The following is a 27416-nucleotide window of genomic DNA, read 5'->3' on the forward strand; positions in this document are numbered from 1 at the left end:
TTAATTTAGAATAATGCACGGAAGTGTTTTCTTATAAACTGATATGCATTGATTTTTCATTTTGAGTATATTTTTTGTTTATATGTATATATGATTATTTGTGTTTGTCATTTTATGCGAATCTTTACAATATCTCTTAAAAATTATAATTTAATTAATTTGAACCTCTTTTTAAAAGTAAGTAAGTAAATCAATAATAAGTAAAAATGTTTAGATTCTTAAAGAAGAATTAAGGCATACTATATAGATAGAATTCCCTCTTATATGGGTTTTCTTAAACAATTTCTTTTTAAGCAAATAATAAGTATGACGTAGTTGTAATTGGAGGCGGTCATGCAGGATGCGAAGCTGCTTATGGTAAAAGATCTTTATATTTTTAGTTTTATTTTAAATTAAATCATGTAGTCTCTTGTGAGATAATAGAAATAATAATTTTTTTTGTTATAAAATAAAATTAGCTGCTGCAAGAACTGGAGCTAAAACGCTTCTACTAACATAGAAAAAATAGACTGTTGGAGAAATGAGTTGCAATGTAAGTTGAGATATATATATTATAAGCGCAATTGATTAATTAAATCAAGCTTATTATATAAAATAAAAACTAATTTTATTTGTAAATAAATTGATTTTATTAAATTATTAATTAGCCTTCAATGGGTGGTATTGGAAAAGGAAATTTAATTAGAGAAATAGATGCCCTAGGAGGATTAATGGGCCGTATGGCTGATCTCTCAGGAATTTAATACAAAGTTCTGAACTCTAGTAAAGGTGCTGCTGTATAAGGACCTCGTGCTTAAATAGATAGAGATTCATATAAAAAGAACATGCAGAACTTTTTATTCAATCAAGTCCCTAACCTTGATGTTGCTGAAGCAAGGTAAACAAAATTGACATCAAATTAATAATAACTTTTAAGGGTTCTTTTAAAACTTAAAATTTGTTATAACTTATAAAATAAGTGCTGAAGATTTATTATTAGATGAGAAGACCCACTCTATAAAAGGTGTTAAGACTTAAAATAATGAAAATATATACTCCAAAAGCGTCGTTATTACTACTGGTACTTTTTTAAGAGCATATTGCCATATAGGACATAAGAGGTATCCCGCAGGAAGACATATCAGAGATTCTGATTAAGTAGAACCACCTTCCATAGGCTTAGCCAAAACTTTAGAAAGATATCAATTCCATATTGCTAGATATACTACTGGAACTCCAGCTAGAATCGACAGAAATAGCATAAATTTCGAAGGCTTAGAAACACAAGAAAGTGATGAAATAATTACTCCTTTTAGCTTTGTTCATGAGTTTTACAGCCCTTTCATACCTCCTAATCCATTAGGTATTATTAATTTTAAAAGATAATATTAATTGTTTGTATCCACAAACTTTTAGTTTAAATAATTTTGAATGAAGGAATGAATGAATTCAAACTTGAGATTTTTTTCTAGTTAGTTCTATTTTTTTAATTAATCTGGTTCAAACAAATTTGTTAATCAACTTTTCTTAATTATAAATAGTTAAATGCTACATTACACAGACTAATTCAAAAACTCATGACATAATTAATTCAAACAGATAGTTCTTGCCTAAATTTACTTTCAATGATGGTAAAGGGCTAGGTCCTCGTTATTGCCCAGCTATAGAGAAAAAAGTAATTAGATTCCCTGATAAGAAATATCATTAAGTCTGGTTAGAGCCTGAAGGTTACAACAACAATATTATTTATCCAAATGGATTAAATACAGCTTTCCCAGAAGAGATTTAATTAGATTTGCTTAGATCTATTAAAGGTTTTAATCATATTAAGTAAATGAAATATTAAAATAATAAAAAATTATTTTTATAGGTCTCGAAAATTGTGTAATGACTCGTCCAGGCTATGCAGTTGAATATGACTTTGTAAATCCTCAAGAACTTAAGAAGTCACTGGAAACAAGAAAAATAAAAGGATTGTATTTAGCTGGCTAAATAAATGGTACAACAGGGTATGAAGAAGCAGCTAGTCAAGGTATAATAGCTGGTATAAATGCTGGTTAAGAGTGTTAAGGAAAAGAACCATTAATCCTCGACAGAAGTGAAGCCTTTATTGGTGTATTAATAGATGATTTAATTTCTTTGGGAATTTCAGAACCTTACAGAATGTTTACTTCTAGGTAAAGTTTAATTTAATTAAATTGATTAATCTAATTCATTAATTTTTTATTTCAATAAAATAGATCAGAATTCAGATTGAGTTTAAGAGCTGAAAATGCTGATTTCAGATTAACACCTTATGGAATAAAATTAGGAATAATAAACAAAGAATAAGAAGAAGTTTTTAGATAAAAATATCATATGAAAGTTAAAGGAATGCATAATTTAATGAATTTTAAAATGTTAAGTAGAGATTGGTAAAAAAAGGGTATAAACATTGATCCATAACAGCCTGGATACAAGAGTGCTGCAGATATTATAGAAAAATATGATAAAAATATAGATGAAATATCATCAGCTTTTAATAATTTATTTGAAATTGAACCATAAATCAAAAAGCATTTAGAAACTGAATGCAAATATAGAACTTATCTTGACAAGCAGACAAAGGTAATTTTTTGCTTTTCTAAATAATTATAAATGCATCAACTTATTAATTTAAATTATTAGGAAATTCTTAATTTACAAAAGAACTTAAATAGTATTGATATTAGTGAGATTGATTTAGAAAGTATAAAGCACACTGCAACAAAAGAAGAAATAGAGTTATTATCAAATCATAAACCTAGAACAATTTATGCAGCTAGTAGAATACCAGGTATAAGACCAACTACTTTAGTTTAGATGCTTTACTTAGCCAAAAAAGGTGCAGAAAATGAATCTCCAGTTGTTACTTAATGAAAATAAAAAATATAAATGCATATTTATATGTGTAGGCTATTTAATCTTCTCAACCTTCTCTCTAATTAACTAATAAAATAATTATTTAAATAACTAAATCTGTTCTTATATAATTCAAATAAGTGTATTTATTTATTTTAGTATGAGTGTGTATATATATTTATATATAATTTATTTTTGTTTTTCAAAATATTCAAAAGCATGCTTATTTAATTTATTGGTTAAACTTTATGTTTTATTCCTAACATTTTCAATAGAATACTTGCAGAATGAAATTAAATCAATTATTACCAAATATGATGAAATCTCAAAAAATATTTCCAAGCCATCTTTTCTTTACATAAAATCGATCGATCTTGTAAAACTTTACTTTATTTTTAATAATGAAAATACTTTTTTTGAAATAATTTCAAATAATTCCAATTAATTTAATTTAAAAAATTTCTTATTATTTTTCATACTTGTCTAAATATTAAAATAAAATCAATATTAATTTTTGAAATTTTGATTAAAATTTATCAACAAGGTATAGTGTTTGTTTTTTTAAATTTGTATTTATTAGGATAGTATTTAAAATATATATCTTAGAAATATAAAATCCAAATTCAAACGAACAGAAAATGGCAGTAAAATATACAAAATTAAAATTGTTTATTTTGATTTGTTAAGCATTTTGAAATATCAAAATTCAATTGAAGCTCGACAAAAATAAAAATATCATTTTTTTCAATATTTCAATAGTAAAAAGGAGTTCTTCTTTTTACTTCATCCTTAAGCAGGTTGTATTAGAATTCAACACTGCTTAAGACTTGGAATGATTCCTAAGCTCTTCTTATTAAGTAGGGAATCATGATGTGGGTTTCACCAAAAGGTATATATTTATATACGGAGTATCCCTTTTAGAGAATTAAATATTAATATTTAAAATTAAAAAAGCTATGTAATTTACTTCGTCAACAAGACTGTAAGTTAAATGGTCTGCTAATCCTAAAAGTTAAGAGAAATAGACTTGTTATGAATTATTGGGAATACCCTTAGACTTCATATATTATTTCATTTTTACAATTGTATCTTTGTTATGACTTCCAATAAGAAGTTCTGATCCAGGTAAAAGGTTATCTACAAGGAACTTTAAATTAGATTCAATCATTTCAGTTGTTTTATCTAAACCATCACAAATTGGGTTTTCAATTCCTTTTTCTTTAGCAATTCTAGTTTCTTCATTGATGTATGCACCTCTAACCATCTTAACTCCAAAAGGTATGTTTAATTCTTTGCATTTAGCAATTTCATAAGCAATTCTTTTTGAGCTAGACTTTAAGTAGTTTTAGAATGTGGTGTAAACAATAGGAGCTTCAACGTTGTATTTAATCTTTTAATTCAAAACTTTTGTTAATTGCTACTTAATAATAAAAATTTACCTAATATTATTCCAAGAAACTATCAATAGCTCTCTAAATGAAAGATTGTTCAGCATCAACTAAAACTCTAGTCTTATATTTATATAAATATTATTAACACAGGTATATTTAAATTATTAAAAGCAATAATTTAATATTTAAAAATTTTTTCAATCGACTACCTTGTTTCTAAAAGCTGCATCAAAAACAAGTTCCATTCTTCTCAAAAAGTTTTCTGCCTTGCTAATTTCATGTTGATCGAGTTTTGTTAAATATTTAGAAATCTTAAGCTAATTCTTTTCAGATTAAATGTAGTAAGGATGAACTCTAATTCTCCAAATTAATTATCTAATTTAAGTATCTTAAAGAGACTTTCCATCTTAAATTTCTAAAACTGTTTTGATAAATTCCTAAGTATCGCTTTCTTCAATGTGATAACCCTTTGCAACTAAAGCTTAGTGCAACTTTTAATAAAGAAAAAAAACATATAAATAAGAATTATATATTAGCGATCAAATTAATTTACTTCTTAGCCAGTAATGAAACCTTTTTTAGTTTTATCAATCTATTCATATAAACTATCGATTTCTTCTCCATAAATGTTTATTTTTTTCAAAACTTCCATATTAATTAAACCAGAAATTTTCATTGAAACTTTGTGTCTGTTAATATTATCGCCAACATTAACTGTTTTTTCAAATACTTTAACACTTTTGTCCATGAACTATTTAGTTATTTTAAAGAGATAAATTAATAAATTTTAATTAAAAAAAATAGATAGATAATAAATCAATAGAACAATAGAACGATTCAGCAATTTAATAGAGTTGTAATAAAGAAATTTTTTATGGTAAAAATTGCGTAATATCAATCTGATTAAATTAAATAATAATAGATAAAGAAATAAAGTATTACGAATTCATTTTGATCTTCTTCAAGTGCTTCACAACAGTAATCAACAATAACTGGAACATCTTTTATAAATAAAAAAATTAAAATTTGATTTATTAAATAATCATATTTGTATTTGCTAGGCTTATAATTTGATGGAAAAATTGCAAAATAAATAGCCTTAACTTTTTACTGGTATAATTTAGAAATTTCTTATTTGTCAGAATAGAAATATAAAGTCTGACTTTAAATTAATAGTACACCTCTAATTTGATATTTACATTATTCAATTACTTAAATTTACTTGTTTATGTGAAATTCAAAAATAAATGATATTGAAATTTTCTTTTATTATTATATGTACTACTTATTATATTAGGATATACTTAAAGCTATTATTTCTTGCTTAAAGTAGTACTTCAAAAATATGAAATTTAAAGGCTTAAATATAAATGAATAAATAAATATATTTTTTTGTTTATTACTTCTGCTTTCAAGCTTTTTAGCAAAGCTCATAATTTCTTCGATATTTGAACCTCCAGTAAAAACTCTGCCCATTGTATTTTTAATAATAATTTCAGTAATTCTATGACCCAAAACCTTGCAAGATATTTTGTAAAGGCGATCTGCATTATTGACAAAAACTGAATAATGAAGCAATTTGTTGATCATAAAAAGATTAACCAATTCAAGGGCGGTTTTTTCCTTGTAAATTCTAAGACTTTTAAAGTATTCTAACTCCTCATCTGAAACAAATTTCTATTGCTCGGGTCGAGGTGAGCTCTCACTAGGCTAAGACTAAGTGGGTTTTACTGAAATAGTTGAGCGATCTTCTTATTTGGCATCTTATTATGCAGATTCTGGTGCTTTGGTGCTTTGGAAAAATTTGCCCTTATAGCTCAATTACTATGTTGAGCTAAGATTGGCAATTTGGAAAATATTTTGGCTTCTTCTTGCAGCTAAAGAGCATCTAGCTAACCTATTTAAGTTGTTAAGTATCATATTGGTTAAAGAGAGAAAGGTAAGTTAAGTTTAATAAATTTTGTATCAGAATTATTGATTTAATTTGATAAATAATTTATATTTTTTTCTGCATTTCAAGAAAAATTAAGTGAGCTGATAATATTTCGTGATAATATCTTTTTTTTTATTCAATTTTAAGTCAGAGATGACTCTATATTATTAAAATTTAAGCCTTTAAGATATTACTTACTTTTAGGAAGTGTTAATTTTATAGTATATAACTAAGATCAGCTCACCATTAAAACTTTTTTTTTTACATTTAGCAATCTGCACTTTTGCTAGTAGAAAAATTAAAACTATTAAATATCTAGTTATTTACTATGATAGCAACTCAAGCTTATAAATATAAATCAAAAACGAATAGTTTGATAATTCATATATTTGGTTTACTTAATTGGAATAACATATTTATCACCAAATAAATTTTAGCTTTGTGAAACGACAAAATAAAAAACAGAATCTAAGTTAGGATTTTAGCAATATTTACATACAAAGCAACAAATTGGTAATACTAAATACGTCATTTTTCAAACTATTATTTAAACAATTTTATATAATTTACTTTTAATAGTACTAAATAACCTTAAGAAGGCACATGTCTAAATCTTATAGAACTATATTAAACTTGTCAGAATATCACTTGTATATACTTGTTAGCTAAGATTTAGCCATAAGCTATTTAATACTTTTTTTCAAAATAAATTTAAAATACTTTTGTATCATTATTATTTTTGCTTTAAATGTTAATTTTGAGCCTAATGTATTTTAGCTTGTAAATTTTATGATCAGCTTAAAATAATGTATATCCTATACTTTTATTTATATACTCTCATTAGGTTTTCATTTTTTTAAATTGAATTTTAATATCTAACACATTAAGTTACTAGAAGTTAATGTATATGTAATGTAATATGAATAATGTTAATTTAAAATGAAATTAATGATTTTTAATCATAAATATTTATTGATTAATAATTATAAATTTAATAATATTTATGTTTAATAGATAGTTTTTAAAATCTTTCTTTTATAATTAGTAGAAGAAAATTACACATAAAAATATAAAAATCTATTCAATTAAAAAATCATCAGAACCTAAAATCTTGATAAAATAAACAAATTTAAGTTGAGCATCACTTATTTTTATTTATTCAGCTATTTTCTAAAATATTATAATACTTTTTCATTCATTTCTTTATCTTTCAAATTAACTCTCATAAAAAAAAGTAATTAAAACAAAAGTTTATTTAAAAATATTTTCTTTCAATCAAATCATAAAAAAATATTTTTTATAAATTAAAAATAGCTTGTTCATATTATTTATTAGATGCTTTTAAAGATAAAAATTAAATTGATTTGTATTATTTAAAATAAGCAAATATTTCTTCATTAAGTTTAGTAAATATTTTTAGTGCAATCTTCAGTAAGCAATACTTTAAAAAAGCTAATTCATTTATTTTTAAAAAGCGAAATGTATATAATTTTTAATAATACTCTATACTCAACATTCTAAAAAATAAATATTTTTAAAGGATTAATAACTAGAATTAAAAAGTGATTATTTTTAGTGACTCATTCATTTAGACTGTATAATTTATTAGCTAAGTTATCTATATTTGCTTTCAAGTTTTCATTTAATTTATCTTATTTTATAAAATGAAAAATATTTAAATAATTTTAAATTTACTTGAATTTATAAACATACCTGCTTCATCCTTAGAGCTTAAGTAGTGCTATAAAGCAATTTTTCTTTCTTGCTATAATTTTTCAGTTTTTTATTCTATCTCTTCTTCTGTGTATGTATCAATTTGCTTAAGATTGTTAATATCATTTTGCATTTCTTATGCTAATTATGAAAGAAAGCGTGCTTAATTTTCAACATAATTCATATCTAAATCTTAGGGAGGGTTTTGAACTAGATTAAATGCATTCTAAAAGTCTCTTAAAAATGTCTTCATAGTTTATTCTAATTAAACAACCTAATTCATTTTAGCAAAATCTATGAAAATAAATACTAAATTAGCTATATCTTTCGTAAATCGTTCTAAATAAATTAAATATATTGCTTGCTACAATATTTTAGCCGCTTTTGTTATAAATAATCTAAAAAATATTATTTTTGATAATTTTATAAAATATTTCAATTCAAGCAAATAAAATCTATTTAATAATGTTTATTTATGAAAAAAGAAATCTTAATAAAAATGAAATGTTATTTGAAAATAATAGCAAAATATTATTTATCATTATTTATTTGGTTTATCTTTTTTAAATTATTAAAATATTAATTTTAAAACATAAAAAATAATTTTGAGTCAAATTCATTTTAGATGAATTCATAATTATTTAACTTTTAACGATTCTTTAGAAATTTAATATTTTCATAAAATAATGCCATTAAATTATGAAATAAAAAAAAAATTCAAATGGTAATAACTTTTACATTTTTCTAAATGGAAATTGCCAAGAGAATTTTTAAATATTTTAAAATAAGGTGAGAATTTATTTAATATAACTCAAAATAATAATAAATATTTTTTAATAATTAAAAAAAAATAAAATCAACTAAAGTAGGTTTTTGTATTAAAAAATATCAACGGATATTTTCATATATTTATTTAAATTATTATCTTAATATTTAATGAGTCTGATTTAAATTCATAGAATTGAAAGCAATTGATTGCTTGATAAAAAATTCTTTATGTATTGGATAACGCAGAATTTTTATGATTTATTAAAAATTAATTATTTTTAATTGTTTGTTACTTTAAAAGATAATCAAATTACTAGCGAAACTTCAGATTTATAGAATTCAAATAGCATATTTATTTTTAATATTTTGCTTTCAACTAGATTTTTTATTTACTAGACTCTAAAAGCTTTCATTTTAAATAATAAGGTAATACAAGCTCTTACTTCTTTTTATTTCAATATAAATAGTATTTGAAAATATTTTGTTATTTTTAGAAAGAATCAAAGAATATTTACTGAAATTAATCTTAGAGATATGGAAAATATTCATGTATCCTTGAGACTTAGACCTTTAAATGATAAGGAATTAAGGTAAAACGAGAAGATAGCATGGGAGGTGATAGATTAAAATACTGTATAAGTAGTAAATGATAATATAGTAAATTAAACAAGTAGAAATGTTATATAAAATGCTCTCACATTTAATAAGCAACCATCTTTTCATTATGATAGATGTTTTGCAGAAAATATTAGTAACAAATAAGTCTATGAAAATAGTGTTTAAGGCATATTAAAATCTAGCTTAAACGGAGTAAATGGTACTATTTTTATGTATGGATAGAGTGGTAGTGGAAAAACATACACGATGATGGGTTATGAAAAAAAGTAAAATTCTTAATAGAGTGCATCTAATTAAGGCGCTTCATAAAATCCATAACTCTCTATCTTTAACTATTAATCGAATCAATCAAACTTAACTTAATAGCGTAAAAGAAATAGTTCTTCAAATTCTCATTAACAAAACTCATATAGCCCATTAACAAAAAATAACAACTACCTTTACTCAAATTAGATGTAAGATATTGATGATATTGATTTTGATAAGATAAAATCAAACACTCCAGATGATAATAAAGGTATTCTTATGCTGGCTTTATATGATTTATTTGACACTATTAAAAAAGTAATATTTTTAAATTTGTTAATTACTAAAATTTTTCTGTTGAAATTTTCAAAAAATCAAGAAAAAATAACAAACAACTTATTTCTTTAACCATTAATAAAATGATTTATAAAATAAATATGAAATATCAAATTAAAAATTTTTTAATCAATGAATAAAAAAATATTTTTATTATTCTATTTAATAAATAATTCATTCTAATGTTAAACTAATATTCAAATTTTTTTATTATTTTTATTTATTTGTTTATTTTAAAAAATTAAAGGATGAAGATAAAACTTATGTAGTCAGATGTAGTTATGTTGAAATTTATAATGATTAAATTTATGATTTACTAAATCCTGTTAATAAATTAAATGAAATTTTATAAGTTGGTATGAATTAGAATAAAGAATTTTACATTAAAGGAGTTACTTAAGAAAGTGTAAGTACTCTTGAAGAGGCTTATGAAGTTTTGAAAAGAGGTGAAACAAATAAGCATTATGCTTAAACTACCATGAATCACCACTCTTCAAGATCACATAGCATTTTTAAGCTTTATGTATAGAGCATAAGTAGTGTTTTGCTGAAAAGCTGTCTCCCTAAAAGGTCATAAAATAACATTGCATAAAGAAACGTTAATAACCAAGAACTTTTAGAGAAGCTAAACGAACATGACTCTACTTTAATTAGTACTTCAGAATTAAACTTTATCGATTTAGCAGGGAGTGAAAAAGTTTCTAATCACTCTAACTTAGAAGAAATTCTCTTAAACTCTGGCTCAAAAAATTAGTCTTCTTCAAATGCTAGAGATCTTTCTCCTCAAGATTTAATCAAAGATAGAGTTAAAGAAGGACAATTTATAAATAAGTCCTTGTTTTTCTTAACTTAAGTTATATCATAAATAGCAGAAGGAAAACCTCTAACTCACATACCTTACAGAAATTCTCCCTTAACCAAGATTTTAAAGTAAAAAATTTAATAAACTCAATAAATCACAAATATATTAATATGAAAATAGGAGTTCGTTAGGAGGTAATTCTAGGACTATGATAATTTTATGTATAAACCCATCTTAAAGCTAATTTGAGCAAAGTTATTCTACAATTAGGTTTGGACTTAATGCGAAAAAAATAGAAAACAAAGTATTATTTCCAAGTTCTTGCTTATTCTAATAAATATTTTAATTAATTAGGTTAGAGTTAATATTCAGGCTAAAAATAATGAAGAAGCCCTCCAATTACTAATTTTAGATTATGAAAAAAAAATGAGAGTAAAAAGAATTATTTTTTTTTATTTTCGGATTTATTTAAAAGTAATTATTTTATGAAAAAGGAACTAGAGCAATAAAGGAATGAAGAGAGAACTAGGAATGCAGACTTAATTAAAAAGTTAAACGAGTTGGCTAACTAAAATTCATAAATTTAGTAAAAGTTAATGAATTCAAACAGGAAAAATATTGAATTGAGCTTAACTAGAACAAGTAATTTTGAAGGAATATGTTAAAACTGTTAGAAGAGCAATTAAAATAGTGGCGTTAAAATTGATAAATAAAAAGTATCTCAAAAAAGAGAAAGCAGTCATTAGAAATAAAAGTGGTTAAGCGAAAAGTAGAAAGAGCTTAATAACCAATCTAGTCTGCACTGTGATTATGTTGGGTTACTTTTTCCAACTTAAAATAATATTACTGTGAGCGATGTCTGCCCTCTAGTTAAGAGAAATTGGTAGGATTTAGTATTTGACTATGAAGGTAGATATGCTTTTCATTAATATCAGCAGCGAAATAAATAGTTTGCAGCTTACCTAAAAATGTGGGATAAAGTTAACATCAACATAGAAAAAGTTATTGAGCATCACTTGAGAATCTATGATTGCGCTTAAAAAATGAGAGATACTCTTAGGAATTATGAAGGATCACTTGAGAACGTTTTTCAAAAGTTGAAATCTTAAACCATGAATATTTAAAACCAATCATTTTAAACATAAGGAGGCAACTTAGCTTCATTTATAGTGGATTTAGAATAAATTACTTTAGATGAGCTCTAAAACCTTGAAAAGACATTAATTAAAGCTTTCGAATAGGTATTATAAGAAAAATATAAAAGAAGCATAAAAAGTAATTTAGAATAGAATTTTAAATAAAATGCTCTCTCTACTTTTGAAAAGCAAAAATTTACAAATCTATTATAAAGTGAAAATAACTTCATCATAATCAATTACCCAGAATCTGAAAAAAATAAAAAACTAAATGATTCTAAAACAAATAAAAATTCTTCAGCATAAGAAGAGTAAATATGTTCATAACTGGATACAAGCATTGATGATATTAAAAGATATCTTAAAGAAAATGAAGGACCTAAAGGTTTAATTTAGTATATTTAAAATTCTCATGAATAAGAAAGAGAGTTCATCAAGCAACTATTTTATCGATAAGTAGATGTATTATTTCTATCTGGAGCAAGCCAAATAGATTGGACAGAAGCTGATTTTAAACACCTAAAATGTATTATAAATAAGTCAACATACTCTCACTTGAATATTTTTAATTAACCTTCGTCTGAAAGTGATGCAAACTAACCTAACAAAAAATCTGCTTTTCTTACCCCAAAAGTTAATAAATTTGGAATCAATCACTAAAAAATAAATGAATGTGAGGATGAGGTGGAGAAAAAAGACTAACTTAGTTTTGATGATGAATAGATAAATTTGAAAAAAACTAAACCCTAGCTTGGTTATTTTTCTCAGTCTTAATAACAAAATCTATTCTTGACTAACAATAACTCTATCATGACTGAGGAGAAATTATAGTATCATCAAAACCCGATACCTAAAGCACAAGAAGAAGAAATTCAGTAAAATTTCGAAAAATTATAAAATCAAAGCTGCCTATTTGATGGTTGCTCAACAATTTCAAATATTAATTCAAATTATACACCAAGTAATACTTCATTTAACCAAAATGTAATAGGATCTTAGAGGTTTATGAATACTTTAACAAATTAATAAAATAATAACGGAACCATGAACGTTTTACAAAGTAATGCTCCGAGCAATAGTAATAATAACAGTAACCTCAACTTTACTAATTTTAACTTGCCCATTTAAAACAATACTAATTTACCAAACTAAAGTTCAATAAATATTTAATAATCTCCATTAATAGTGAATTTTTTATCTCACTAAGCATTTTAAAAGTAAAGCAAGTAGATAGATAGTTCTTCAAAGCTTTAATTATAAAACTTACCACAGAGCAATTAAACCTCAAACTTTGTAAGTGCACTTCAAGATAATTAATAGCAAGGGTAAAAATAAAATTATTTCATGGCACAAAATATTGATGAGTACAGTGAAAAAAACCCACTTAACTCTCTTAAACAAAATACTAGTTCAATTCCAGATTCAATAAATAGCTTAAATATTAACATGATAGAGAATTCTAAATAAAATAATTTATTAGAATACTCTACAAATAATTAAAATTATTTGCCAAAAATGCAAGTTAATATATCTAACCATTAAAGATCTCAGTCTTTTAATGAAGCTACATCGAATAATAAAAATAAATAAGACTCCTCATAAAAAAATGATGATATTGGATCAAATATGTATTACATTGGTCATGCTTCCTCCAACAATTAAGCTCTAAAAATGGATGCATTTGATAAATTTGATAACTAAAACATCTACCACAGAACCAGCAATGCAGCTGCTACTATTGATGCAAGCCCATTATTATAATAGAAAAGTTAAAACATTTAAGAAAGCTACTTAAAAGAAAAATTAACTCCAAATGTTTAATAGTAAAAAAATTTTGAAAGATTACCCTTAGATAGTATTAAAAATAATAGCATTTAATCATTTGAAAATTTATTGAAGTAATAAGAGGTAGCTTTAACAAATTAAGCCGACCTATTAACCTAGCAGTTTATAGGATCTTAGCACAAAAGAGCCTAATCAAATATTATTACAACAAAAGCAATTAATTTAAATTCTTAATCGTTTAATGTCGCACATATAAATAACACTAATTAGAAAATTAAAGGTGCAGAATCTCTTCAAAAAGATGAGAGCTCAGAATCTCTAAAAGACTTTAAATAATAAGGTAGTATTTAACCTACAAAAAGCTTTTAAAAAATAATTGGAAATATTTCTAAGGGAAGTTCACTTTTACCTGATAATTCTAGTAACAGAGAAAGCCAACTAAATAATAATAACAATGTTAATCCTTAATAAAAATATTCAATAAATTTAAGTGCTGTTCACAATTAATCAAGCAATACACATTCTTTCAATTAAAACTGTTAATCAGTAAATGTCACTCCTAAAAAATAAGGTTATAAATTGAATAATACAATAAGCATAGATATCATTTAGTTGCAGTCAAATTAACCTATACCGAGCAAGCCTTTTAACAATTATAACAAATAAATATAGAGTAACAATTATATGTCAAATAATTCTTCATTAATACAAGATAACTAATTGAGTTCTAATAGAAAGCAGTCAAGCTCTCTCCACAGCACTGCTACAAACATAGATAAAATAAATAAAAATCAGTACTATACAAATATGCCTTCATAGAATTATTCTTTGAACAATAGCATGACAAGTAACTATCTAAGTGCAAATAATTCTTACAATACAGTTTCAAACTTAAATTAGATTAATAATAAAAATTGCATCTACTTTGATGAGAATAATTTATAGTAAATATCACAAAAGCCTTCTTCTCTATTAAACAAAAACTGAGATAAAAAATAATAAATTATAATAATAATAATGTGTATATATTATTTTTTTTAATTGTAATTATTTTTATTAAAGATGTGTTAACTTACTTATTTTTTTTTAATCACAGCAAAATAATGTAAAAATTCTAAAAAAATTATATTTATACAAGTATTTTTTAAATTGTTTTGAATAAATAGTTTAATATCATCCAAATTCATTATCAATTTTATCACTAAATTTAAGGAGGTGTTAAATATATAACATAATATTTTATAATTTAAATATTTATTCAAGTTTTTAATTAAGAATATGACAAATGAGGAAAAAGTCAAAATGTTTTCAAATTTAATTTTAAAGTTATAGTTGGCAAATAATAGTATTATATAATGTGAGAATAAGTGTAATAGATAAATATAATAAATGACTCACAATATTTGTATTGTATAATTTATTTTTTTTAAATAGCATATAAACAATAATCAGGGCTGGAAAATGAACATAAAAATGTTCATGAATTTCACTAACATAATCTTTTTACAATCATGAATAAATATCATGAACAAAATATTTTATGTTGAAGAAATTTTCATATTTAGCTTAAACCACAATAAATAGATAAAAAAAGACATTAATTTTTTTAAATAAAACTTTAAAAAATATTCCTTCAAAGATTAATTAAAATAATTATTTAATATTTTATGTATTTTAATATTATTGTATTTATTTCATTTTTTTGGTCTGATTTAATTAAAATATTTAAATAATCAAAAATTAAATTTCAAAATAATTGAAAATTTCTTCAATAGTTAACAAAAATAATTTGATATTTCATTATTTTTTCATGAAAAAATTTTAAAAATTAAAAAAGTTCATGAAATTTTTAATTTATTTTCATTTTCCAGCTCTGAATAATTATTAATTTAATGTACTAAATATTTTTTTTGAAAGTTATTTAATATGAATATGAGGAATATTTGTTTATAAAAACCTAAATGAAAAACGAATATTTGCTATTCTAATTCATTTTTTTAGAGCATATCTAAATAAACACCATTCCATCTAAAATATTTATTTAAAATTACAAATCTTTTTGTTTTTAATTAAATTATTATAACACCAAATAATAAACTATCATTTTTTTGTAATTTTTATATATTAATTATAAATTTTAACCAAAATGAAATCATTTACATAATTTAAAATAAATTTTCATACTTATCATTATTCAAATCTACTTTTTGTAAAATCTTCACCTTTAAAAGGTTATATTTTTTCACCAGAAATCTGACTCCTAAAGTTAGGCTATAGATCGAATTTAGCAGTACTGGCATTATGTCCAACAGGCTTTATAGGCATAGAACTTCTGATTGGATGATCGGCATGAATTTACGATTTTAAAAGATAGCTATTGGCTAATTAGCTGTAATTTTCATTTAAATTTTATTAAAATGTTGGATATTTATCATATCTCATAGGGTAGTTTTTAGGATTTGCAGCATGTCTAGGTTGAGCTTAAAAATAATCTTCAGGGCTAGATAAATATTCTTTTTACTTACTAAAATTTTCATAATCTAGATAAAGATTCTTTTGTGAGGAAAGGTAATTAATTGGTGATCTGTTGCTGTATTAGAAATCTCTTTGAGATAAAAATTTTTCATCACGTTATGTTGCAACATTTTGATTAGGTTAAGTTGATTAACTATGAGGGCTAACATATCTTTGCTAGACAATAGACCCGTTCAATTTTTGTTTTAAATATTAATAGTTTTAATTATTTCCTACCTTCATTAAAAATTAATTCAAAGTTGGATAATCATCCTTTAACTCTATGTATTCTATTCCAACCATAGGCCTTACATTTTGAGTATTTTCATATTAAACAGATGTTTTTAAAAACTTTCTAGGCTATTCAACTCCCTACCTTTTTACTTAAGCATTATAATTATCTACATCATTTCTATACACAAATTCCTCCTAGTTAAAGTTATCTTAATCGTCCTGATGAATTAAAAATTAAAAAAATCATTAAAAAAAGAATAAATAGATGATTTAATTACAAACTATCTTTAAGTGCTTGTAACATATTCATAAAATTCCTACTCATCTCCTTTAACATATCTTAAATATGGATTTTTTTTTCTTTCATTTATCATAGGATTATCGGCTAAATAATCGCTAGGGAAAATAGCTTGGCAAAATTCATCCATGGTTATTATATCGTTATTATCCTTATTGAATCTTATGAGCACATATTTAAAACTGTTTTCACTAAATTCTGTAATTTGATTCTAAATCATAAAAGCATAGAATCTAAATATATATTTTTTAATAATTAGTTTAAATAATTTTCAAATTTTGCATTTTTAACTAATTAAATAAATAAATACGCTTATTTATCAATATGATATTAACCTGGGCGAGCTATTCTTTTAAAAGACTCTCTGTAATTCCAACCATAATTATTCATAATATCCATTTTTTAAGCTTCTGTTTCTCTGATAAATTATATTTCTAGTTCAAATATTTTTGAAAGTTATTCTTCAATGTAAAAAGGAAGAGTGGGTTTCTAATTTGATGGTCTAAATTTTCTTCTCTCTAAGCATTATTCCTTTAAGTTATCGTCTTATTTAGGGAGAATGATTTTTAAAAATCTAATTTATTAAAATATTTATATTCATTTATTTATTTAAATATGAATTTATTAAATGTTGAAAAATTTGATTTCTAATGATAAATGAAGTAAAAAAAATATTGATTGCTATTCACATTTATAAATAAATGCTTGTTTTAAAATGAATATCATAATTTATAGTTTAAAATTTATTATTTTACTCTTGAAAGCTTATGCTCAAATGATTTTTAGCAAACACATAAACAAGAAAATCGCATTCTTTTTCTCTGGTCATAACATGATTCTTTCTTTTAATTTATGATAAATTTTTTTAAAAAATAAATTTTATTCAAGATTATTTCAATTTTTACGATAGAAATAATTTTATATCATTTGAGGTAAGGTAACCATGTCCATGAATATCTAGTGACTTAAAAGCCTCAGTAACTTCAAATTTGTCATTTTCGCATAATAAACTTCTTAATTTTTCAATCTTTTTAGATTTTTTTGAAATTAATAAATTCCTCAAAAAGCGTATCTAAAATAAATTTTTATACTTCGAATTCTTTCCTTATGATGGTAGCTAATAAATTCGCAAGATCTCTTTCATAGAAATCTTCTTAATCCCGACCTTAATAATTGTAGTTCATAATTCTCTAAAATATTTTGATGGCTAAAAATGATATTTAGTTATTAATTTATTAAGTTATTTTTTAAGAATTTTTGAAATTTGTATGTTTAAGCTTAAATAAGAGTTAATGAGATAAATCTTATAACTACAAAATATAATGATAAATAAATTTATTAATCTTCTAATTGAAAACAATAATTATTTATTTATCGTATATTTATATCTAAAATCTCAAAAAGTTTCGTTTAAATCTAATGGTTCGTTAAAATTATACTGGAAAATTTATTTCTCAATTTAAAATAATTATTTTAATTTTAATTAGTAAAATAATTATTAAATAAAATAATTTTTTTAAGTTTCTAAAAGCTAATTTAAAAATATTTAGTAATATTCTTTATTTTAATTAAAATAATTAAACACAAAAGATTATTTAATAATCTATAAAAATTTTATTTAAATTTATTTCTATAATTCATCAGAAAAACGAAATAAATTTTTTTTTTATATTTAATTTTAAAAAATTATTTATTCTATTTTTCAAAAACAGTTAAAATATTTATTGAGCTTTTAAATAAAAAAATCAAAATTAAAAAATATAACAAAAAATTCATTTTAAAATTTTCTAAGTAAATTTCCTCAAGCACAAATTTCAAAATATATTTGAAATTTTTCATGAATTTTAAAAATAAAATTAATTGACATTAACAAATAAGAATGGCATTATTTTTAATTAAAAAAAATATTTGACTTTTTTAATTTTTTAAAGTAAATTTTAATGGAAAAAATTAAAATGTTTTTTTATTAAATTAAAAATTTAAAATATAAAATAAAAAATCTAATATTTGAATTAATTTAACACATTTTTAATAATTTCACAAACATCCTTTAATAATTTGTTAGGATTTATAACATCTAGATTAATTTTAAGAGCACCAATTACTAGATTGGATTAAAGAAATTAATTGAGTTAGATCGTTTTAATCTAATGCTTTAATTATCTCATTCTTTAAATCACATTTCTTTCCATTTGATTTAAAGAAATCGAATAATGTTATTTATATGTTTTAAGGAGCTTTAGAAATATTTGAATAGCATTATTGTGCTTAGGCTTTTATATCTATGACGTATAAATTAAAAATTTACTAGGCTTAATTTTCGGATAAAATTATTTTATTGGATTTTAAAGCATTTTCGTCAATTTGGAAATTTTTTAAGTATTATTTTATATCATTTAAATCTATCTATGTTGTCAGAATTTTATTTAGAGGAGAAACTGTGAGTTAAAGCTGATTGTATTGGTTATCATTTTAAATTATAAAACTACCTAAGTCTAGGTCTGAGCAAAGAGTTAAATTTGATTATTATTATTGTAATTTTTTATTAGCCATTGTTGAATATTAAGTATATCTGTTATTTTCTTTTTCAAACACGCTATCCACTTCTTGGACTTCTAAAAATTTGACTTTTAAGATAGAAAATGAGTCATACTAGTTAGTAAACATTTGGTTGCACTTTTTTAAATTTGAATTTTAAGTCTTATCAGCTCCTTACAAGTAAAGTTGCTGGATTTATTCGGAGCCTGAAACATCTGATCTAGTTGCTGAGAAAAATCCATTTCCGTAGTAACTAGAAACAAGTAAAGATGAAAATTGTACTCTATTAGGTTTATTAGTTGTTCTACCACAGACATCAACTATAGCATACATTTTCACTCTTGAAGACTTTTAGCTTGCAGCTGCCTAAATAAAGGCAAATTCTGCTTCTTAAAGTTTTTAATCGTCAATTTAATTAGATTGAGATTGCTAATCGAAACAATCTACTAATTTTCCATTCTAAGTCATTGTAATTTCTTTAGATACTCTCAAAGAAACCTTGGTGTTAGAAGAAGTTGAAATAAATGGAATGTAAGAGTTAATTTGTGTTTCACAAGAAAGTTAGTCGCAAGTAAAGTCAGATTTTGCTTTTTTCATGTATATAATATTTTAAAGCTATTATTTATTTATGAAATCACTCAGTAATTAAGGGTTTATTAAAGCCCCGTTTAGTTGAGCTAGGTGTTAGCTAAGTATAGTAGCATAATGTGTTATTAACTAACCTTTAACACCCATAGTACTCTTAGAAATTTAATTGTATTGGCATTTAGAGATTTAGTCTTTTAAGTTTGAGTACTTCTAAGCGAAACTCTAAATTTAGCATTGTGCTGAATCTACAAGCTCGACTCCAGACCATTTAGGATCATTTTAAAGATAGAGATTTTTGTATTGAACTGAGTAACTTTTTTTATTAACAAATTAAAAAATTTTTAAACCAAAGTTAAATAAAAATATAAGCTTACCTTGTTGGGTTTAATTTCAAGTTTTATGAGCAAATTTTTGTGTTTGAAATCGAATCTTGTTTCTTAGTAATTTAAATGTTATAATCAATCTTTTAAGCTGACTAATCACAGACACCATTAGAATCAGGATAAAAGCTTTGCAATGAGGCGCAAATAATACAATCGTTAAAATTTGGTCCTTTGCATGTTGTGCATGAAGAATGGCATTAAGAGCATTTCTATGAATTTTAATCCCAAAAGTATCCAGAAAGGCATTCTTCACACATCGATAAGCTTGAACAGTTAAGACAATTTAATGAACAGTTTTAGCAAGAGTTTCCATCCCTTTTTACAAATTAATTAAAAATTAGTAAATAAAATTAAAAATTAGTAAATTTACCAGAATTGTGAGAGACCACATATATCGGAATACTTTTTTAACAAAGTATCTTGATCTTTTGTAATATTTGAATTATCTAGGATACATTCAATTTATTAAAGACTTGAATAGTCATTACTAGATGGGATATATCCTCTTGGGCATGATTAGAAACATCTGAATTTTGAGTTTCTTATTATTTTAATAAAATATGTTAAAAATTTAATTAAATCTAGTTAATAAAATACTCTTTAACATAAAAGCTCATGCTGCTCTAGCATTCATTACAAAGATCTGTAGAGTCGTTGCATTTAGAACAAGTGAAGTGACAGGCTTTATATATTTTTAAAATAATTAATTAAAAATTATTTTTCAAAAAAACAAAAAATAAAGTACATTTGATGGTTTAGGTTTTTGTATCAGTGAAAGTATTTTAGGCAAATACTACGCAAGAGGTTGAAGCAAGAATTAGCAAAGCCAATATTTTGAACTCTTTTTTCATTTTTTTTAAATTAGTATTTTGTATTAATCTTTTATAAAAATTCTTTAATTATCTAAATCTTGTTATTTCAAGTTGACAGACAGATAAAATCTATGAAATGGTAAGAATTTTTTAATTATACATTGCTTACATAAAATATCACGAATCACTGATTGAATATCTTAAGTAAGATTATTTTTAAAATTGAATAAACAAATATACTGGACAGATAGAATAGATCTATCTAAATGTTTGATGTAATCAGACTTTCAAGTATATTTAATTTAATTAGTACTATAAGCAATTTACTTATTCATGTGTATTCATTGTATTACAAAATAAGATAATTTCAAAACCAAAGACTATTTTTCTCTTTGCACAAAGAAGTGTTAAATTATAAAAGCTCATTTCTAATGATTGTCATTTTTATGAACCTTATTGAAATTCAAAACTAAATTATTTCATATTTATTAGTTTAAAATATATAAATTATACATTCTTTAATTATAAAAATCGTTTTCAAAATCAATATAATAAATACCTACTAGACTTAAATAACATTTATTATGAAAATACTTCAGAAATAATTATACAAGTCAATAACTTATTCATATTTAATTGTGTAAAAAATTTTGTGTAATTATTTTTCAAATGATATCTTAAATTTTTATTTATTCTATTTAAGTATTTTCTGTTAGAAGAAATTATTTTTTTTTTGTTACTTAAATTCATAAAAGAAAAATAAAAAATATGGTTATTTTTTGAATTTTATTGAGTAAAAAATACATAAATTAAATAGATATTTTTAAAATAAATATAAATACCTACTAGACTAATTTGACAAATGTAAATTTATATGTTTCTTCTATCAATAATTGATTTAATTCAAGCAAAAGTATATTTATTTTAAGTTATAAACAAATTAAGTACTGTCAAAATCACAAATCAAATAAAGATTTTTCTAATTTTGTATATTTAGATGACTATAGATTTTATTATGATTTTTTTTTTTTTCGAGTTAAAAGTGAAATATTTTATCTTTTAAAAAATGTTTATGTTAATTTTCAAGTTTATAGAATTTATATCATTAGGAAATAACTGTTTTTTGAGATGGACTAGACTTATCTTAATTTATATTTTAAGGAAACCCTACATTTTTTAAACTCCCAATTAAGGCATACAATGATTACTGATTTAAGTTATTTTTAATATCTTCCTTTTATCATAATTGTATATATTAATTTTGTTTTTTATTTTTTACACTGGACTTATTTTAATTTAATTTCTTTTTATTTAATCCTAATAAACTGTATTAATTGATTGATAAATTAATTTTTTAAATAAGATAAAAAAGTTTATCTATTATCTGAAAGAAGGATTTTATTTTATATTTTATAATTTTGAATATTATTTTAGAAAAATAAATTTCAAGAAACATTTCAAATTTAATACTTTCAAGTAAAAAATTAATTCATTAATTAATTGAAAATCAAACATTAAACGAAAATCATCTGTAAATACGTAGTACTAAATATGAAGAAAGTAAATATACTGTAAACTTAGCTTTTTAGTTGAATTAATCAATTTATAAAAAGCCTATCAATAGTATAACCCCATTTAAAAATTAATCATTGTGTATTAAAATAAATATTAAAGATTTAAAATAATAAAAATCATAAAAAAATTAAATTATATCTAAATATGCTATCTGCAAACTAATCTTTCTAAAGAGAGAATATACTATCTTCATAAAGGATAGTAGATAATAATTAACCATAAAATTATAATAACTAATAATCTGGAGAAGCAAATAATAACAAAGCTTTGGAAATTTTAGATGGAAATCAAAGGAAACAATCTGATTTGATAGAATCTATTCCTATTGATCAAAATAGTAACCAATAAAAAATTCCTGTCTATAAAAAGAAAAAAACTTTAATTATTGCTGGAATTTTAGTAGCTATATTGCTCGCAAGTGCAGGTATAGCAGGCTATGTTTTATATAATTAGCTATAAGAAAAATCAGACTCTCCTTAAATTCCTGTTACTTTCCCTAAATACAAAGAACAAATTATGGTAAGTTTGTCTTTTTTAAAATACATTTTATAATTATATTTTATTATAAAAAGGCCGGACAAGAATAAAATTTATTGAAAATTATTCATGTTCCTAAAACCTTAAGAGTTTATGAGTACACTCTTTACAACCTTTAAAAGACATAGTAGAGTTAGGAATTAGAGAATGAATCTTTCTCTAAAACTACTCATAAACTTGGTTTAGTTTGCACTAATGTTACTGAGTCTTCGTTTGACATGATGCTTTATGTCATGGAATCTACTTTTATTGACAACACTACAAACAAAAACTCTACTCTTTCTGGATACCCTTCTCTCAAAGAAAACAGACCTCAAAGAAGATTTTTAAAAGGTGAGATAGAAAGTGTCACACAAGAAGAATCAAATATTGATAGTTCCATTTTTAGAGAATTTGGTAAAAAATTAAGTTAAATTCAAATTATTTTAAAAATTTTATCTAAAAATTATTAGAACCACTTTCACAAAATGAAGTTGAAATCTTGAAAGCTAAAAATATTACTGAAGAGTAATATTACTTTAGTTATCTCCCAATTATCAGATTTACTATGTCAAAAGTAAATTATTATTTTAGCTTTTTTAAAATTTATATTTAATTTAATTTAAAATTAATTAGAATGGCTTAATTAATTATGTGTAATAACCTATTAACTTAAGATACGATTTACACTCTGTCTTTTTAAACATCTTAGAATAAATCTCTCCTGTGGTTTTGAAAGATTTTTATTCTATCGTTTAATAAGAACCAACTAAGAATGGTAACAAGAGAGTTTTGCAATTTGCAAAATAATAATATTCTTAGAGAATGCTAAATAACTAAGAATCTTAACCTAATTTGGAAGCTCAAGTAGCAACTGATGTAAATGGTAATTTACAAAAATCTTTTTCATAGACTAATAACAAAGAAAATTATGCTGTCGAGAACACTTCTTATACCTAAAATACAACCATAATAAATGGAGCACTTAAGAGCAGCCAAGTTGAATCAATATTTTCAATGAGTGACAATTCCAATAATCAAGAACACTAAGCTCCCTTGATGAAGAATATTGGAATGAATTCTAATTGCACAATTACTTTTATGTATTAAAATGATGAAATGGATTCTAATTTGTATGATTAATTAAAAGAAGATTAAGAAAATATGGCTGTTTTAGAACTAACTTGGAATGAAGCTATTGATATTTATAATAAAGTATTTAACTAGTCTTACTAAACTCATACTAAATCAAAACAAAATGAATAAAGTAAGTTTTAAATCAATTTAAATTATTTTAAAATTTTTAACTGTTATGAATAATTTAGAGAGAGCACTAGAGGGACAAGACGGAAAAGCTATGAAAACTGTATTAAAGCCTATATTTAGATAAAATTATGCTTCAATTGATTTTGGTGCTGATGTTAAATCAGAATGTGTGGAAGCAGCAATCATTTCAGGAGATGACATTTGCACTGTTGGATTATACAGTTATTTCAATGGCAATAGTATGCTGGTAGCAGAGAAGTAAACTAAGATTAATATCTCATAAGTATTAAAGTATTATCAGTACATTTAGTATATTCTATCTGATAAAATTGTTACCGTCAAAGGAAAACTTTAAAATCATATTGAGACCATTAGTAATTAACTTAATGACATTATGACTAGAGTTGACATAATGCTAGATATTTAACAAAATCCAGTTTTAAAAGATATTTACAATGTTGTTTATAAGGACGAGTTAAAAATCATTAGTTAAATTAACTAGATCGAACTCTTTATTAATACAGTAAAACTCTTCAATTCAAAAATGTATTTTTTAGTTAATCATTCATTTAACTTTATATATAGGCTATTAAAAATGTTAATAAAATCGCTGAAGATCCTTTGACTACATTGAAGAGTAGAATCTTGAACTTCTTACTCAAGAAATAAATTGATATCAGAGAGTAAGTTGAAAATATTGAAAAGTTCTATAAGGGGTAGTTTAAAAGAATTTTAGACTATATAATTTCTGTTAAAAATAATGGTGTTAGTGATAAAGTCTACTAAAAGCTTAAATCTGCTCTTGAACACTACGATGGAGTAATTATTGAACTAGTTGAAATTCCTGTAAAAAAGATGCTTGATGCAGTAGAAGCCTCCATTCTTGAATAGGCTGACTAAGCTTATAAGAATAGCATGCAGGTAGATTAATAAGTATCCGTTGATTCTAAATCTGCAGTAGCATAAAATAAAACAGATATTTCTGCTCCTCTAAAATTAAAGTAAATACTCACAACTGCCAATCTCACAGATACTCTTTCCACTATAGTCTCTAAATCAGTCAAACAAATTTTCAATTAGACTCAGGTTCATGATGCTTTGATGAAGGGCTTAAAGCAATCTTTAGATTTGTAGAAGACAGATGTCATAAAGTAGCTTGACGGCCTTAAAAGAAACAATACAGTTGAAGCTAATCAAGAAGTTGATGAAATCATACAAGATATTGAAAGTGTGGTTGATTATTCAATAAATTTATATCATGATGTTAAGGAAGTCAAGGATGATATTGTTGAAATAGTTAATGCTCTCAAGAAGCTTTAAGGATATGACACCAAAAAGCTTATACTAGATCTTACTTCTAACTTAATAGATTTCCCAGTAAATCTTGCTGTCTAAATCAAAGATTCTGCTGTTGTAACAGTACAAAAAATTAAACAAATCGGCTCTAATATGAAAACCAATCTATTATAATGGAAAGATGATTTGGTGAAAAACTCAACTTCTCTTGTAACTGAAGTCAAAACCTTATACAAAGATGTTATTGATTTTCTTTAAATTAAATAACTCCCATCATCTGATGATCCTAAATTCTACAGCGTAAATTTTTTAATTAAAGTTTTAAAATATTTATTAAATTTAAAATTTAATAATAGAAACCTCTATTTGATGATATCTCTCAATTAACTAATGGAGTTAAAGATTTGATGAATGTTAAGTTCTAGAACTTAACTAATACTTATAATAGATTTGTAGAGATTCCTAACAAATTTAAAAAATTTATAAGTGATTTCTAAGCACTTGGAAAGAGAACTGTTGATTTCTACACTGAAATTAAAGTTGCAATCACTTCTGTGAAAATAGAAGGAGGTCTTTTGTGGTAATACATTTAAAATAAGACAGCAGAAGCTAAGTCTGCATCTTTTTCTTCTATCTAAAATGTTATCAACTCAGATTTAGTAGAGTAAGTATAAAGTTAAGCTATTTCTCCTTTGAGTGACTCTTCTTCTTCTATCATGAAAACAGATATGATTGCTTATTAGTAGTAAGTAGACTTTTAGTAAACTAATATGACATAAATTTACAAAGAAGTAATTAAAACTATAATAGCTAATTCTGAATTCGATAAGAAGTCTATCACTTTTGAACCCTTTTCATTCCCTTTAGAATACGTATATTTCTATCCCACTCCTATTGGTGTAGCTATCAAGCTTAAGTTATCTGCTTCGTGGAATGCAGGTTTTAACTTGAATTTATCTTTTAAAAATGCAACTTTAGATTTATCTGCAGGTGTTAATACTAAAGTAAGTGTTTTAGGTGAGGTTTCTGCTTCTATCGTTATTGCTGAAGTTGGTGGATATGCTGAAGGAACGTTCTTAGAAACAAGCGTTACCACAGGTATACAATTATAAGTTTTGAATAGCTTTCATGGTAATTTTTATATCGATGGAAGCTTTAAGCCTTATAGCGTTAAGATAGGTATCTACTACATGTATTATTTCCCTTCAGAAATAACAAAGTGCGGAAGCATTCCATAACCTACCTAAGATGAAATTAAAGGATAAATTGAAGTGAAAAAAAATGTCTAAACAATTAATCAATCAATTATTTCATCCATCTTTAATAAAATAAAAAAGGCCATTGATTGTTTAACTTAAATTAAATTGGCTCCATAAAAAAAAGATATATTCCCTCCAATTTAAGTCTAAGGACAAATATATTAAAAACGTCTATTTGAGGAATCATTCTGAAAATAATTAATTTACATTAAGTTATATACATTATATATTATACTGTAATACATTAAACAAATTTATAATTTTAAAAAATTCTTTCATATATTTACTTACTTAATTTTTTTTCAACTTCTTTTAACAAAGATAATAAATTATGAAATAATTAATATAATTTTCATATCTGTAAAATTTTATTTTAATTTTTGCATTTAGAATATACGCAAAGTATAGTAGGAAGTTAATTTCAAAACAAATAAAAAGAGAGGTAAATTTTAAAATATTTACAGCGAAAAGTAAGTAGACACACAAAAATAAATAAAAAATTGAGGTTATGTTTAAAAGAGGAAATAAATTTTAAGAGTTAGATTAATAA

General features: G+C 23.5%; 6 protein-coding genes across 6 annotated transcripts; 3 read left to right on the forward strand and 3 right to left on the reverse strand. All coding sequences in view use genetic code 6, as the record gives it.

Annotated features, from left to right (window-relative positions):
• Nucleotides 1–206: 206 nt before the first annotated feature.
• On the forward strand, nt 207–2877 carry TTHERM_00295400 (tRNA uridine 5-carboxymethylaminomethyl modification enzyme mnmg protein; the record flags this gene model as incomplete). Its single annotated transcript, XM_001013172.3, has 8 exons — nt 207–357; nt 459–532; nt 648–877; nt 960–1342; nt 1521–1793; nt 1850–2156; nt 2220–2586; nt 2647–2877. 8 exons carry the CDS (start codon nt 207–209, stop codon nt 2875–2877), a joined length of 2016 nt encoding a protein of 671 aa, XP_001013172.1.
• Nucleotides 2878–3611: 734 nt separating this feature from the next.
• TTHERM_00295390 (proline dehydrogenase) lies at nt 3612–6170 on the reverse strand (the record flags this gene model as incomplete). The annotated part of the gene is made up of 7 exons (XM_001013171.3): nt 3612–3773; nt 3827–4249; nt 4299–4370; nt 4460–4741; nt 4804–5001; nt 5193–5251; nt 5654–6170. The coding sequence occupies 7 exons, from the start codon at nt 6168–6170 to the stop codon at nt 3612–3614; spliced, it is 1713 nt and encodes a 570-aa protein (XP_001013171.1).
• A 1325-nt stretch (nt 6171–7495) lies between these two features.
• TTHERM_00295380 (hypothetical protein) lies at nt 7496–8285 on the reverse strand. Its single transcript, XM_001013170.2, has 2 exons — nt 7897–8285; nt 7496–7834 (listed from the first exon to the last, which is right to left on the reverse strand). Exons 1-2 carry the CDS (start codon nt 8177–8179, stop codon nt 7764–7766), a joined length of 354 nt encoding a protein of 117 aa, XP_001013170.2. The 5' UTR covers nt 8180–8285; the 3' UTR covers nt 7496–7763.
• A 632-nt stretch (nt 8286–8917) lies between these two features.
• Nucleotides 8918–14574, forward strand: TTHERM_00295370 (kinesin motor catalytic domain protein; the record flags this gene model as incomplete). Its single annotated transcript, XM_001013169.2, has 6 exons — nt 8918–9090; nt 9159–9846; nt 10112–10794; nt 10847–10970; nt 11021–11098; nt 11161–14574. The coding sequence occupies 6 exons, from the start codon at nt 8918–8920 to the stop codon at nt 14572–14574; spliced, it is 5160 nt and encodes a 1719-aa protein (XP_001013169.2).
• A 1200-nt stretch (nt 14575–15774) lies between these two features.
• Nucleotides 15775–20993, reverse strand: TTHERM_00295360 (EF hand protein, putative; the record flags this gene model as incomplete). Its single annotated transcript, XM_001013168.2, has 11 exons — nt 15775–16554; nt 16614–16866; nt 16944–17207; nt 17389–17475; nt 17539–17660; nt 17725–17798; nt 18709–20072; nt 20134–20457; nt 20513–20683; nt 20740–20824; nt 20888–20993. 11 exons carry the CDS (start codon nt 20991–20993, stop codon nt 15775–15777), a joined length of 3630 nt encoding a protein of 1209 aa, XP_001013168.2.
• Nucleotides 20994–22673: 1680 nt separating this feature from the next.
• On the forward strand, nt 22674–27058 carry TTHERM_00295350 (transmembrane protein, putative; the record flags this gene model as incomplete). The annotated part of the gene is made up of 7 exons (XM_001013167.1): nt 22674–23048; nt 23102–23462; nt 23519–23622; nt 23682–24312; nt 24371–24834; nt 24897–25907; nt 25964–27058. The coding sequence occupies 7 exons, from the start codon at nt 22674–22676 to the stop codon at nt 27056–27058; spliced, it is 4041 nt and encodes a 1346-aa protein (XP_001013167.1).
• Between the last annotated feature and the right edge of the window lie 358 nt (nt 27059–27416).

Source organism: Tetrahymena thermophila, assembly GCF_000189635.1.
Source record: "Tetrahymena thermophila SB210 genomic scaffold scf_8254688, whole genome shotgun sequence".
Taxonomy (NCBI): Eukaryota; Ciliophora; class Oligohymenophorea; order Hymenostomatida; family Tetrahymenidae; genus Tetrahymena; species Tetrahymena thermophila.